The sequence below is a fragment of the Psammomys obesus genome, unplaced genomic scaffold (assembly GCF_907164565.1).
Source record: "Psammomys obesus unplaced genomic scaffold, mPsaObe1.curated_primary_1811, whole genome shotgun sequence".
Classification (NCBI taxonomy): Eukaryota; Metazoa; Chordata; class Mammalia; order Rodentia; family Muridae; genus Psammomys; species Psammomys obesus.
The window spans coordinates 14,701,874-14,716,318 of record NW_026585797.1 but is presented as its reverse complement, the minus strand read 5'-3'; the positions used below and the strand labels follow the sequence as shown (position 1 = coordinate 14,716,318).

The 14,445-nt window shown below is 41.3% G+C and overlaps 1 protein-coding gene across 1 annotated transcript; it reads right to left on the bottom strand.

Moving 5' to 3' along the window:
• Positions 1 to 1,587: 1,587 nt before the first annotated feature.
• Positions 1,588 to 14,079, bottom strand: Perp (p53 apoptosis effector related to PMP22). The gene is made up of 3 exons (XM_055599438.1): positions 13,640 to 14,079; positions 4,990 to 5,130; positions 1,588 to 2,970 (listed from the first exon to the last, which is right to left on the bottom strand). Exons 1-3 carry the CDS (start codon positions 13,851 to 13,853, stop codon positions 2,744 to 2,746), a joined length of 582 nt encoding a protein of 193 aa, XP_055455413.1. The 5' UTR covers positions 13,854 to 14,079; the 3' UTR covers positions 1,588 to 2,743.
• Positions 14,080 to 14,445: the final 366 nt, after the last annotated feature.

Below are 14,445 nucleotides of genomic sequence, written 5' to 3'. Positions count from 1 at the left end.
AAAGTAAAGGGCCTCAACACATTGCCTCTTCATTACATTCAATAGCAAGTGGCACTTAGCACGTCTAGGTACTCACAGTGTATGCATCAGATAATTGTTTGCACTGCTTATTGAAAGGGTGGGGACTCAGTATAATTATGCAACTAAAAACTGTCTTAGCTTTGCCATGAGAAATCTCAGGCAACACACTGTTGGTCTCTAGGCAGTTTCTCAAGCAGGTCAGTCCAGGATTCTTGGGACTTTTCCTTGTGCTTATTATGGTAGATCTGTCATGGGTAGTCTGAGCCTCTGAGGCCTAGACAACCTGTGTTTGTTAAGAAGAGTGCAAGAAATGGAACTTTTAGGAAATAATGACAGTGTGTCTTTTTCTCTAGTGATTCAAGTGAAAAGCTTCTGTCCTATTATCTCACTGCCCCTGCTAACTTGTATCATTAAAATACAGTGTATTATGGACTGAAGAGGGAAAGAAGAAAGTCAGATAGGTCAAAACTCAAGACAAAGTACATGTTCTAGAAGTTGGTAATCTGTCATTCTTGGTAGAACAGACTTAAGTATCTAAATTTTTATGGCCATTATTTTCTTGAAATAGCTATGCTATTATTTTAGCAGGTGGTAATTTTAGCACTAATTACCACTTCAAATCCCCAACCTGTCACAGAAAATTCGGATTTTTAAAAAATTTATAAATTTTATTATGATAAAATACCTCACATATCAAAAGGCATAATATAAAAGGCATTTAAAATTTACTGTCTTACTAGCCAAAAGAAGTAGTTAAGAGGACTGTCTCTATCCTTCTGCTCACCAGACTGCTGCCCTGCCTCACCTCATAGGTAGTGTGGTAAAAATAACTTTCAACCACTAATGGAGAAAAACTTAAATGGGAAGATGGGCATGGAAAACAAAGTAAAGACTATCACCTCTACTGGCTGTATAGAAAAGGACCATCATAAAGAGGTTGTTACCAGGAGATGGGAAAGAGATGAACTTTCAAATAAACCACACCAATGACTCCTGGGCATCTAAGCCTGCTTACAATAAATTTCAGTCAGTCATTTTTTGGCACAACTTGATAGATGATTGCTCACTGAGGAGGAAGTAGACATTAGACTTTCAAAGTTTATTAATGCATTAAAATGTATATATATATATATATTCAATTATATATATATAATTGAAATGAGCAAAAAGATCAACCTAAACCTAAGATGCACAAAAATGACAAAACAAGTTTGGACAGGTAGATACTGACTTAACAAGTATCCTGAATTATCAAAGTTTAGGCTTAATGAACTGATTGCTTTTTAACCCAAGCCCAAATAAATAATGTAATATAATTGTGATCTATGAAAGCTTCTTATAGGGTTTATGACAATGAGTTACTCATGTCCTACAGTACACAAGATCAAAGTTGTAGGATGAATTTTTTTAAATATAATTGAATATCTAAACAAGGCCAAAACCCTAAAAAGTGAGAAATGAAACTTCATTTTGTCTAAAGTTCTTATCGATTGAAAGCACTTTTACTTCCCTACATATAATGAAAAAATTAGCAACAACAACAAAAAATACAAACCAGACACAGGATTTGAACACCTGGTTTATTGGGGGACGCTGGTAATGAAAAGTGCAATTGTCTTTTCCACAACTTACAAAATAGTGATCTGATATTGAATATATGCTAGTTTCCATTGTGTAAGTATAAATGGTAAAAAAAAAAAAAAAATAATCGCCCTTCCAATATATATTCAGAGAAAGTTATTTTCAAATTTTCTTCTTTTAAGACATTTTAAGACTGCTTACCAAGGAAGACTAGATTTTTAATTATTCTTAGGTTTCTGTTACAGTTAAAATCTACTCCAGCTGTCTATCAGTAGAGCTCAGTTAAGGCTGGAATGATGAATTGTCTGAATGACACTGCTGTAACAGTTTAACCTCCTATGCCTTCCTACCTGACTTTATCACATCCACCAGTCAGGAGGAATTTCCTAGTCCACTCTCCCATCAAATCTACGTTGGTTCTAAACATATACAGATAAGACTCTGCAGTTTGTTAATATGGCTTCTTCCCTCACCCTACCCCTCTAAACTATGTTAAAAGAGGGAATTTCATCTTAGCATTTCAGTAGTGACAGCGGCCTGATTATTGTAACTTGCTTTGACCATGTTAGAACACTTTCCCAGATGTCACAGCAAGTCAACACAAAGCTTAGCAAAATAGCAATTGTTCAAAACACCGACTCTCGAGTCTCACAAATGATTCTTCCTTAGGAAACCGTGCTGCTTCTTTATGTAACTGAGAACGCCAAAGGGTTTTGGTACATTAATTTTTGAATATTTGTTCACTGAAATTTTACAAGTAGCTCCCCTTCTCTTGGACTTTAGCAGAAACAGTTATTCTATCTGGAAAAACAAAAGCTTGGTCAGACTATTAAATCTCAGTAGCCATCTCATTTCTGCCTTGTTAAGTCTCACAAGCATACTCTTTAACAAATGCAGTTTAAATGATATAGATTAGATATAAGAAAAAAATGAGCAAACAGAAACAAGTCTTTTCAACTCCACAAGACATATACAGGACATAAAACTTAACACTATTTATGAAGCATTTTCTTTAGCATTTATTCCAGCATTTCTGATCATGTGAACACTGCTCAAACATAGGTTCCTTGTGGCGTGGAGAGCAGTTTCCTGCTCGGGACCCATCTTGCAGCAGGGCTTTTCTCAAGGTCTCCCTCCCACTCTAGGCGGATGTGTAGAAGTACCTGGGCTTGGCATTGCCCAGAAGATCATCCTCGTAGTTGGGAAGGCAGCAGAAGAAGAAGGAACAGCCAATCAAGATGATTGTGGCCGCCCATCCAAAGCCATAGGCCCAGTTATAGATGTAATTGACAGCAGGATTATCATGAAGCCCGAAGGTTTGTGTGTACTTCACAGGATAGATTACCAGGGAGATGATCTGGAATACAGCTAAAGGGAAGAAAAAAAATAAGCTCAGAGTATGGAGTTCAAATGAATAAATACATGAATGAATGCACCATGTGCTGTTCAGTGTTTGACAACTCAACACAAGTTAGAGTCTTCTAGGAGAATGGAACCTTGACTAAAGAAATGCTTTCATCAGATTGGCCTGTGAGCACGTCTGTGATTAATGATTGATATAGAAAGGTCCAGCCTACTCTGGACAATGCCACCCATGGGCAGATAGTTTTGGGTTGCATAAGAAAACAAGCTGAACATTGAACAAACCAGTAAACAGTGTTCCTCCTCTTCTGCTTTAGTTCCTGCCTCTGGTTCCTGTTTAAATTTCTGACCTGGTTTCACTTTCTGATGGATTCTAACTTGCAAGGTGTACTAAACCCTTTCCTCCTTAAGATGGGTTTATCACAGTCACCCAGGACACACAAAAACAATCTCCCCATTCACAAAGTTTCTCCCTTTAATGATAATCCATCTAAAGGGTGTCCAGAGAAATCTAGCTAACATATGAGCCAAAATAGATGATTGGCTACTACATGTAACAGATCCCTGGAACCATGTAGTGTCATACATAGACACCAAGAAGAAAACAAGTGGGAAATCATTTTGTGTGATATGAGATCTAACTGGGCTAAACCATTACTTGCCCTTATCACTATTCTACCATCCTAAGTTTTTTCTAGAGCTCTACAGATGGACACTAAAATTGTTTCCTATTTTTCTTCCCTCCTCCCCTTCCTTTCATTCTCCTCCTTCCTATTCTCTTTCTTTTATTCTTTCCCCACTCACTCCCACTTCTTTTTTCCCTCCCTTTCTTCCTCTTATAACATGGAACTGCTATCATTCTCCTGGCTCATGCTTGATTTTATAGGTCCCATGTGGTCATGGGGCTTCTGGCCTGCTCCCAACACTAGCTATACAGATTGTCTATCCCAGCTCATAACTGTGTTTCTGTCCTGGTTCCCCTGTAGTTCTTGGTTGGTATTTTGAGAAATAAGATGTGGCTTGATTTTATTCTAACAATACCATCTCTAGCCTCAGAAAACCCAGGTTTTTTTACTTTTTGTTTTTCATTTTTTATCTTTTCTATTTTTCATTTTATTTTATTTTATTTATAAAAGTGTTTTGCCTTCATGACCACCTGCGCACCACATGCATGCAATATTGTGGAACCATAGGAAGGTACTAGATCTTCTGGAACTGGAGTAACAGAAGGATGTGATCCGACATGTGGGTGCTGGGAATTGAACCTGGGTCATCTGGTTCAATTGAGCCTGGGTCATCTGGAAGAGGAGCCAGTTAGTTCTCTTAACTACTGAGAGAGTTCTCCAGTGACTCAGTTTCATTTCTGAACCTAGCTGGTAGCTGAGAGCATGTCACTTTGACAGGTATTTGCCATAAACTTCAAATAGTCCTTACTCCTAAATCCCAGGACCTTGCATTCTATTAATAAAGGTGTCTTTTTAGCTCCATCCACCTGCATCACAACATCTCTTTGCATCTCCTCTGTCTGAGTCACCTTCTGGCACCGGCTCTGTGCTACAGGGTCTAGGCTTAACAGCTCTCTATCCACATTATCACCAGATCACAAAATTCCTTCAACAAGTAAAATAGTTCAGGATACTCAGGACCCTTCATCATGGAACTCATAGGAGACCAGGACTCGGGACCACTCTGAAGGTTTCTGTACTTCAAGGACAGACCCATCCCTTGTTTTGGGGGTAAGTTTGAGTGGAGGGGAATACTTAAAAAAGAGAAACATACAGAGGACAACTCTTGTCACTTCAATCCAGAGAACAGAAAACCATTTAAGGCATAGAGAGAATGGAACCCAGAGTCCTAAAACATATCTCTCCTCTGATACTGTTGTCTGTGGTGACCTACTTCCAAGGAGAAATCAGAAAATATAACTGCCAGAGGTCTTCCATGGAGATCCACAAAGATGCAATAGAATATTCTACCCATGCTCACTGAAGGTACAAATGAAGGTCTGCCACCACTCATTCTTACCAGCCAGGGCGAGGAGGCCTCCAATAACTCTCAGGAAAATGAGCATCTGGGGTCCACACAAGGCGAAGAAAGAGAGGATGAAGCAGATGACCAGGATGATAAAGCCACAGAAGAGCGTGGCAGCAGCTGCTCTTCCCCATGCTGTAGGACAGAGACAAAGATATTGTAAGACAGACAGGCCAAGTCTAAAAATGCTAACAAAATCATATGGCCTTTCCACCCCCACCCTTGTATGCTGACAGAATTCGGAGGGGAGAGGAGGGATTTTGTTTTCCTTTGTAAAGGGGTTGGGGATAATTGAGTGTCTCCATAGTTCAGGGGGAAACTGGGTGATTCATGGGGAGAATATTATTAACTTGTTTTGTTCTCCTCCCTACATTTGGGGGCAAAAGTTTACATCACTAAAATGTAAATTCAGCTTCTTGGCACTGTTTTCACACAAATAGGTCCATTTTAAAAGCTCATATGGATTTGAATACAACATGACCGTGATAAACATTCTTCATACTGAACAACTCAAGTTCTACACTCTTCCAGAATCCTTTCTCTTTAAAGGATTGTTATTTAGTTTATATTAATGTCTGGTTTCATTTAGAATTTATTTCACAAGAACTTTTCATTATTGACCTCAGTCTTAAAAAGAACTGGGGTGAAGCAGAAACAGACTTCCAGATTTAAAGGCCTACACAGACAGTACTAGACCTTATGTACTGCATGCTAGTGGGGAGATGAGATTCACCAGACAAGCGCAAACTCATCATTAACTCCTATCCTTCAACCGGTACTGAGTCCTCATCTCTTCACATACAACCTGGTGTTTAGAGCTAGCAATTAGCACTGTGATATGCAGCAGTTTCTCAGAACAATTCTTACAGGCTCACATCATTCTCACCTCTAGTTTAGAAGTGGGGTAGACTCTAGAAATGAGGGTACACAGAGATGGTGAACACTAATTTGCTCTCTAGCCTGTCTGAATCCAACACATAATTTTTAAAAGATATAACGTGTAAGTCCTGAAGTGCATCTACTACAAGTGCATGATCTCATGGTTGGGTGTCAGTTTTGTGTTCACTGTGCTATATCCAAAGGGCTATGCTACCATCCCCATTAGCAATTCCAGAATATTTTCACCATTACCCAACAAGGAAACGCCATTCACCTGTAGTCATTCTGTCCCTTACCACTGCCATCCCAAGTTCAGGCCACCACTAATCTGTCTTCCTAATTTGTGTATCCTAGATATTCCACAGTAATGGACTATTATACCCTGTGACCTTGTGTGACTAGCTTCTTTCCACAGACCAGTCTCCTCATCTGGGAACTCTGCCTAAAAATGCCTGGCTGCAAATTGTGGGGATGAGTATCCTCATGTGAAAATTATTTTTTGTTAATTCCCCAGCCCTCCCTGTCGAAAATGCTCCTCTTCTGTTCCCATAACTTCTGTCCAGAACCTCAGATTTTCACCTCATTACACACTTGAAAGGTCCAGTGTCATCCTTAAAGACTTCCATCACCCAGTTTCCTATCCTCATCTGTTACAGACAAATGTAGCCTAAGCTCTCCATCCATTCTCTTCCCCATATGTCTCATGCTCTGCAGGGCTTCCTCGGGTACATGACTGACTGGGTAAGGAGAACAAACATTTTTATATGTCTTCAAATACCACACTTCCCTACAAATGACCCTTCAGCAGTAGAGGCAGGAGGTGAGATGCTCCATGGTTAGACCCATTTTGAGAGGTATAGTTTTTACAGCCCCTCCCCACCCCAGTCTTGTTCTTCTTGTCAGATCAGTGAGAGATTTTAGGAAGGGGTTAACACAATGATATCTTCTTTTAAGAACACATGACTAATGCCAACGTCAGAATATATAATTTAACGTCTCTTTTCTCACTTTTGCCTTATCCTTTGTGTAAGAGAATTTTTAAATGAGAAAGGACTATGCTTTCGTAGACAAGTAATTGGTCAAATCTTCTAAAGTACTGCCCATAGACTATAGTGGGGTCTATACTAAGCAATGGTGCTTATTAAAATACAGATCCCTGTGTCTCCCTCCAGACCTCCTGGATCAGTGTTTGAAAGACTAGATGCAGGAAGTTCGACTGTTAATACCTTTGTGATCCTTCCAGGCATACCAAAAACTTGCTTCAGTTCTTATGCAAGATTTGTTTTAGTTCCCATAGCTTCGCTGTGACATTTCTATACACATGTAGCCTTGTACTTTCCTCATTTTCACCCTCTCTATTCTCTCTCCTCCCTCCTTTTTTCCTCCCTCCAGAGAGTATCTCTTGCTTTCATGTAGTATGTGTTAATGTGGGTGGGTGGGCAGGGTGATCAAATAAAGACTGTATATGAGCGAAAAATACATTGTTTTACTTCCCCCATCATCATTCTCTGCTGTCCCCTTGTGTCTCTTCTATGAGCATACTGAAGGCTGACAATAAGAATTTATATGACCAAGATCTATAAAATGAAAGCAGTGCTATCCTCAAAAGCATATAGGTTTCAGTGTGTGACCTTATATCAAGTAGTCTATTTGTCTGTTCATATAGCTACTGCCAACCATTAAGTTTAATAAAATCAATCATTACAGTCAGAAAAACAAAATGTATTTCCCTCTATAAAGCCAGGAAAGACAACAAATCTACGTAAGTAAGAAACACACTTGAATAAAAACAGAAACACTTCTTAACAAAGGAACATATTTCAATTACTGAACTTTCACAATCACAGACTGTCTTGAAAGTCTAAATAAATAAATTCTGTGTAATGTTGCCATATTCATTTTACCTGTTCATTTGAGGAAATTAGCTTAATTCAGACTGGTTACTACTGTGACTTCTTCCTCTGACATTTAGCTGAAGTATATCACACACTGAATTTCAGGAATGTACAAGGATTACATAAAAGAAATAGTAACCTAATGTACATACCCTGCACCAATAGGTAAAGCTATACTTAAGATGAACCATCTGGGGAACTTTTCCTATTAGATCAATTAGGTAATGTCTTGTTTACTTAAAATGCTGAGTCTAAAGAAAGTCAAGATGGAAAATTAAGCAACATTTTCTCTTGAGAAAAGCCACTCCAGTTGCAGAACATGTAAAACCCGCTCCTTGCAGGAGAGCAACACCCACATTGAATCATTTAGCTCTCGTTTAGACAGAAATCTTGGCATGGTTTTAAAGATCCTAGCTGATACATGACAGACCTCTCCAAGCAAGGCAACATGACTCCTCATGTCAACAACAATTTTATTTTAGGATGGAGAGACCAGCCTTAGCAGATCTGAACAGGGGGCTCAAGGCATAACACCCCGTCTGAGAAGAGGACTACTGATCAAACAGGCTTTAGCACTACTTTCTCACTACATCCATTTTTAAAAAGGTAAAATACTTGTATGTCAGGTACTTTTGATCTCACTTAATTGTCCAGGAGGTTAACATCTATAAATGTACACGTCTTTAAGAACTATTTCTATTTTATAGTATATGATGAGTTAAATTACATCTTGGTTACCAACACCAAGGGAAAAAAACATCCATTTTCAAAACGTGACCTAAAGCTACGTTTTTCATGATTTGATGGCTCACAGCTCTTTGCAGGCAGAGTTCATTTCTATCAGTTCAGAGCACAGGTCTGTCCTTCCTTACTACTTTACATTTCAAACTTTACCACCATTCCTAGTTGTGTGGGGGTGATTCACTCTCTGGACAGAGATGACAAAAGCAAGCAGAACTCTAAGGAAACGTACAGTGTTTCTGGGTAGAAATTGTTTGTTTGCTTTGTTTTCTCCTAGAAAGAGCAATCTGCCATTTCATGTACATTCTGTGCATGTCCTAAGTTTGTTTTCTGAATACTACTTTGAAAAGTTTATGCTATGAAAGAAACCAAGTAAAAGGGAAACTATTGTGATAGTTCTAATCTGTTAAGTGTTTTGGAAACTTGCTAATTTCCCTTTCCACCCCCAAATTAGTGTTTTTCTATGGATCTGGTATATTCTTCGTGGATTTTACATGTGAACCAAACAGACCAAAATAGTTGTGTAGCCCACCCCATTGTTCAAGACTCTGTAGGGATCAATGTAGGTTCCTTTCTATAGCATACATTCTTCAGTGAGTAATGTCCCGCCTAGGGGAGCAGAGTTCTTATCAGATGATTTGTGTACTGTTTCCATGAGGTTCTTTATGCCAGTCATAGGCAGAAATAAAATCTGGATGTCTTAAAAATTAAGTAAACATGGGTGAATATAAAATGTATTAGTATTCAGTGTTTTAGTATTCAGTAGGGAGATAAAGGCAGTGACATAGCTAGGCGCATGTCATTCATCTGGAAGCTGTTGCAAGAACACCCCAAACTTGCCTGTTTCCCACTCTCACAGAGCTTGTTACCCTGTGATTCTCAGTGTGGTTGGGTTGAGACACTGGTATCCAGTTACCCTCAGATGCTGTTGATTTGTAATATTGAAGGGACAAAACTCCAAAGGACAATTAAGAACAGACCTACAAAATACATTGTATATAGGACCAAGCTATCATCCTGCAGATGTTCTGGAAGCCAATAAGGAATGGCTGGCCTAGTAGAGAAATGGCAGAAGAGCCCCAGGCAAGGCATTCCAGCTGCTGGGGAATCTTTAAACAGTTGACACTTTCTCCAGAAACCCAGACAGATGGTGACCAGTTACCACTGTATTTTTACAGAACTGTAAGAAATGGGAAACTACATCCTATCGCACCCAACAGACCCTCAAATATTTTTAATCTACTAGATGGAAGAACACTGCATGCCAGGAAAGACAGGGGAGCACATTTCTTCTCAGTCCACTAGGAGAGGTACTTATAACCAGTAGCATTGTCCATGGGCCAGAACTAAATCCCCAAAGAAAAGGAAGCTGCTTGGTCTTAGATACTAATCGTGGGGTTTTGGTGAAAACTGGTACTTTTAATTCCTTTCTAATCCCACAGGTGCAAAAGTCTGTGTTATTAGGAGCAGAGCCAAGAGGAGTCCCTCCCAAAGCACTGATGTTTTCTGGGATGCTACTGGAACAAACAGACAGTAGGTTAGCCTGTACTATGGGTATTTAACCCCTTGAGGTCACACATCAATGAACATTTTGAAGTTATTCCATTAAAGAGTGAACGATCTTTAGATCTGTTGTTAAGAATGTGAACAGAAACTGAGCAGGGGTGCATGCCCATATTCCCAGGACTCAGGGAGGCAGAGGCAGGCAGATCTCTGTGAGTTCCAGGCCAGCCTGGTCTACAAAGTGAGCCCAGGACAACTGAGGCTACACAGAGAAATGCTGTCTAGAGAGAGAGAGAAAAGGAACATATGAACATGCAAAATCTATGTTTGAAATCTATCTACTAATCTAACCTCATAAAATAACAACAGCTCGCGTCCCATCTGCTCCCTCCATCAAACTCCCCCACCCTCTCCTATCCCATCACACTCTCCCAGATCTGTAAGAGTGAAGGCTTTTCTGGTAAATTTAGCCTAATGTAAATGGCTGACTTTGAGTTTATTTTCCCTCATGTTCTGCAGTTTTGGGAACCAGGGCTCTCACTATTCTTAAAACACCCCATAGGATACTCTGATTCTTTGACTTGTGGAAAAGCAGTGTCTAGGGAAAACAGTGAGTGCATACTAAGGGATTTGGGGATGTCTTTGGTAAAACTGAGGTTCTGTGCTTCAGAGGACAAATTCCAGCCACTGACTTTCCACAGCCCTTTGTTTTCTTCCAGTGTATACCTCATTCCCATAAACTCTACCCTGACAAGCCAGAGCTTGCCTGGGATCAGAAGTCTGTGCAGCTGACGCTTAAAATAACTTCCTGTTGAAATATTCTCTAAACTGGAATAGAAGGTGCTAGCATTGCAAAACAGCATGTGCATACTCACTGAAGTTTAAGTCTGGGTTTGGCTTAAACTCAAATGATCATTTCAATCATAAATTTTGATCTCATTTTCTTCTTGATAAATATAAGCCAAAACATGCAAATAAGTATTGGTTAAGATAAATGTTAACTAGACTGCCGCTATCACAAACTATTCAGTGTTTATGTAGGCTTATTTATTTATTTTGGAAAAAAAAGAGATGACTTTGTAATCCACAATTCTTAAAATTTTAACAATAATAGTGTAGAATATAATGTCATATATTCATTTATTCCAAGAAAGTACTAACCTTTATAAAATATGCATATTCTTTAGAATTATTGGCAACGTTGCCAATAATAACCAGTCTTTACTACCAAAATAAACATACTAATGTTATATCACTCAGCAAAACACAATCATCAAACTCTTATAATGAAAGTTTTACTTCACTAATAGCTTCAAACAAACATTATTTTCTAGTATCATCAGGAATCATTCTAGAGGGAAAGACACACATGCTCAGTTCTATATATTGATATGGTTGTTCCCTGCCATACAAAACACAGTGCCCAAACACTGTGGAAGTTCGTACATTCCACAGTGTGAGCTCACACAAGCACACTGTTTTCAGCAAGGCCCTATTAAAGCTTCCTAGAGATCTTTAGATTTTTCACCTGTCCAAATAATCACCCTCAAGTGTAGAACCCACTATTCTTTTACAGTTGTGTAGTAAACTAATTAGCCATCAACATAGAATGGACAGAATAAGAAGCATTTTCACTCATCTCTGTCTACAATGGTGAGATGCGGACATTGGGGATGGCTTCCCATCTTGTCTCCTTCCATAGCCTGATACATAGAAATGGGAACAGGGACTGCTTCTGACAGGAACTGATTGCCCTGCTCCTTGATCACCTCCCCCTGAGGGGGGAGCAGCCTTACCAGGACACAGAGGAAGACAATGCAGCCACTCTTGATGAGACCTAACAGACTAGGATCAGAAGGAAGAAAAAGAAACCCTCCCCTACCAGTGGACTTGGGGAGGGGCATGGGTGGAGAAGGGGTAGGAAGGAAGAGATTGGGAAGGGAAGAGGGAGGGAACTAGAGGTGGGATACAAAGTAAATAAAGGGTAATTAAATATAAAATAAAATAAATTAAAAAAAAAAGAAGGCCAGTCTTCCATTGGTGATATGCATTCGGGTGTTGAGCAAGAACCGTCTATCACACTATGGGTACTTAATTACCTCTGCAGGAGTAACTCCCCTGAGGTGTTAAATCGCTTTAACACCTATCACCTATCAGTTGAAAACCAGGCACTGCATCATGAAAGTAATAATTTTTAAAGATTCATTTGGAAAACTGGGGTTTTCCAATGTGATTTCTATAGTGAATTGATACAAACTGCACACTGGATGTTTGCTTACAGTGGAAAAATGTTAATGCTTCAGACTCAAGGTTAAAGAAACAAAATTTGCCATTTTGTTTCCATTTACAAGGTAGTGTATCAACTTGAGGTTAGAGCAGGCACACCCTAAAAGATGAGCTTACCTTACAAGGCAAGAAACATGGCATTGTGTGTATTTCACAAGAGAGTCCTGCAGGCAAAGTCATGTCTCAGCAAGAAAGCTGCCTCTGCCTCTGCAAGCTGACTTCCATTACTGAGTACTCTTTGGGGCTGTATCAGCCTTGGAGTGAGCTATAATCAACAAAGTCTATTTTAAAAACCCAGAAGCATATACCCCTTAAATCCCCTGAACGAGACTGAGTCTGAACGCATTTTAAGATACAACTAGGTGATTCCAAAGCAACACATTCCCTGTACAAACTTAAGAGATTTAGAGCAATAGAAAGTTCTGCTTTGAGGGAGAGCACAAGCCTTAAATAAAGCAGGAACATTTGCAGACTTCTCATGTTGTTACCTGAGACCCTGTCTGGGGAAGTTCCTCCAGGGAGAATAAGCTATGTCAAGCAGCTGATAAGGGGCCAAACAGCGCCTTGCAGAGAAGCTCTGGGTGGGCTGCTTCAGGAAGAGGGTCAAGTTACAGGAAGAAAAGCAACTTGCTTCCTTGTTTAAAGACGCAGAACTGAAAGGCTGCTTTGGCTCCAGTTCACCTCCCCTTGCTCCCTGCACTACTGTCGCTATCCTAAACAAGAGGGACATCCAACTGGGGAAGAAAATGCTTTTTCCGAGTACTGAGTACTACAGACTGTTAAATCAGGTACGCGGGGCTTCCCCTGGCAAAGGCAAACAGAGGGACGTGTTCAAAGTGCCAACTCCGCTCCCTTGTAGTGAAGCGTTTACTTCTCCGATTTTAAACTAGATTCAGATAAATTTCCCTAACAGACACTCTTTAACTAAGGCCACTCCCCAGAGCAAGCGTGAGCATGAGCCAGCTTCACAGCTAAGATACGGAAGTGTCAATTGGAATCATAACTGCTCCAAATTGGCTTGAAAAGACTTTCTCATAAGGGGGAAAAAAAGTTTAAGTTCGATGAAATGAAACGAATCCACCCTGGTGGGTTATTTTAATATTTACTTTGTAATGGCTGCCGTCAGCTCATACAGGTAACTGACAAACCTTACTTTTAAATGAGTTGGGCTAGTTTCTTTCGGGTCTGGGCCTGATTTGGGCCACCCCAAACTGCTGCTTCTGGAGTTTGAGCTCTGAGCAGACTTTGAAGCAGCCACTACCCTTGACCCCTTTAAGACAGGCCCGGCCCCTCAGGCCACAGGTCAGGCCCACAGGGGCTTCCTGGAGGCTGCCACTCACCATAGTGCATGAGGCTCTCGCAGCCATCGTCGTAGGAGCCGCTGCCGCCACCCTCGCTGAAGCACCTCCACCAGAGCGAGGAAGTCTGGAGGTGGGTGCTCGACTGCAGCCAGCCACGGCCGGACAGCGCGATGATGTCGAAGGCGATGGCGCTGAGCAGCAGCAGGGGCAGGATCCACCTGCAGCGCTCGCAGGCCAGGCCGCAGCGCAGCATGTCGTCGGTGGCGGCGCGGAGCGGACGAGCGCGGGGCAGGAGCGACGGCGGAGTGTGGCCCGGCGAGCGCCGACAGCACTGGCTAAAGGAAGAGGCGGCTCCCGCCAGGACGCGGCCCCGGGGCTGGCGGCGGGGGCGCGGCGCACGGGCCACACCTTGATTCCGGTGACTCAGAGCGCGCCGCCCCGACCTGTCGGGTCACCCACCCGGGATGCAGTGCTCAGGCCAGCCCCGGGCTTACCGCCAGGGTAGGCGTGCCACACACACACACACACACACACACACACACACACACACACACACACCTATGGACACTCCAGCACAGAGTGTAAAGAGCATTGCTGAGGCATTGTTTGAGCTCCAAGAACCCTGTCTAGGACATCCCAGTGGCTCGTGAATAAATGATGGACGCTAAAGTGTAAGGACCTGTGTGCTCAAACCTGGGAGCCTCTGTCCTTGGCTCCCACAAACAGATACACTTCCAGCCTGGATCCACCTTTGGACTCTTCCTGCCACTGACACACCTGTGCCGTTCAGGCTAGGTGACCTGCAGGTCCAGCCGGCTCTTTCTAGGCTGCAGAGGCCATCTCCT

Coding starts and splice junctions, on each gene's coding strand:
- Perp (XM_055599438.1), bottom strand. CDS start 13,853: ATGCTGCGCTGCGGCCTGGCCTGCGAGCGCTGCAGGTGGATCCTGCCC. Junction 5,131..13,639: donor CGAGAGCCTCATGCACTATG/GTGAGTGGCAGC, acceptor TCTGTCCTACAG/CATGGGGAAGAGCAGCTGCT. Junction 2,971..4,989: donor AGGCCTCCTCGCCCTGGCTG/GTAAGAATGAGT, acceptor TCTTCCCTTTAG/CTGTATTCCAGATCATCTCC.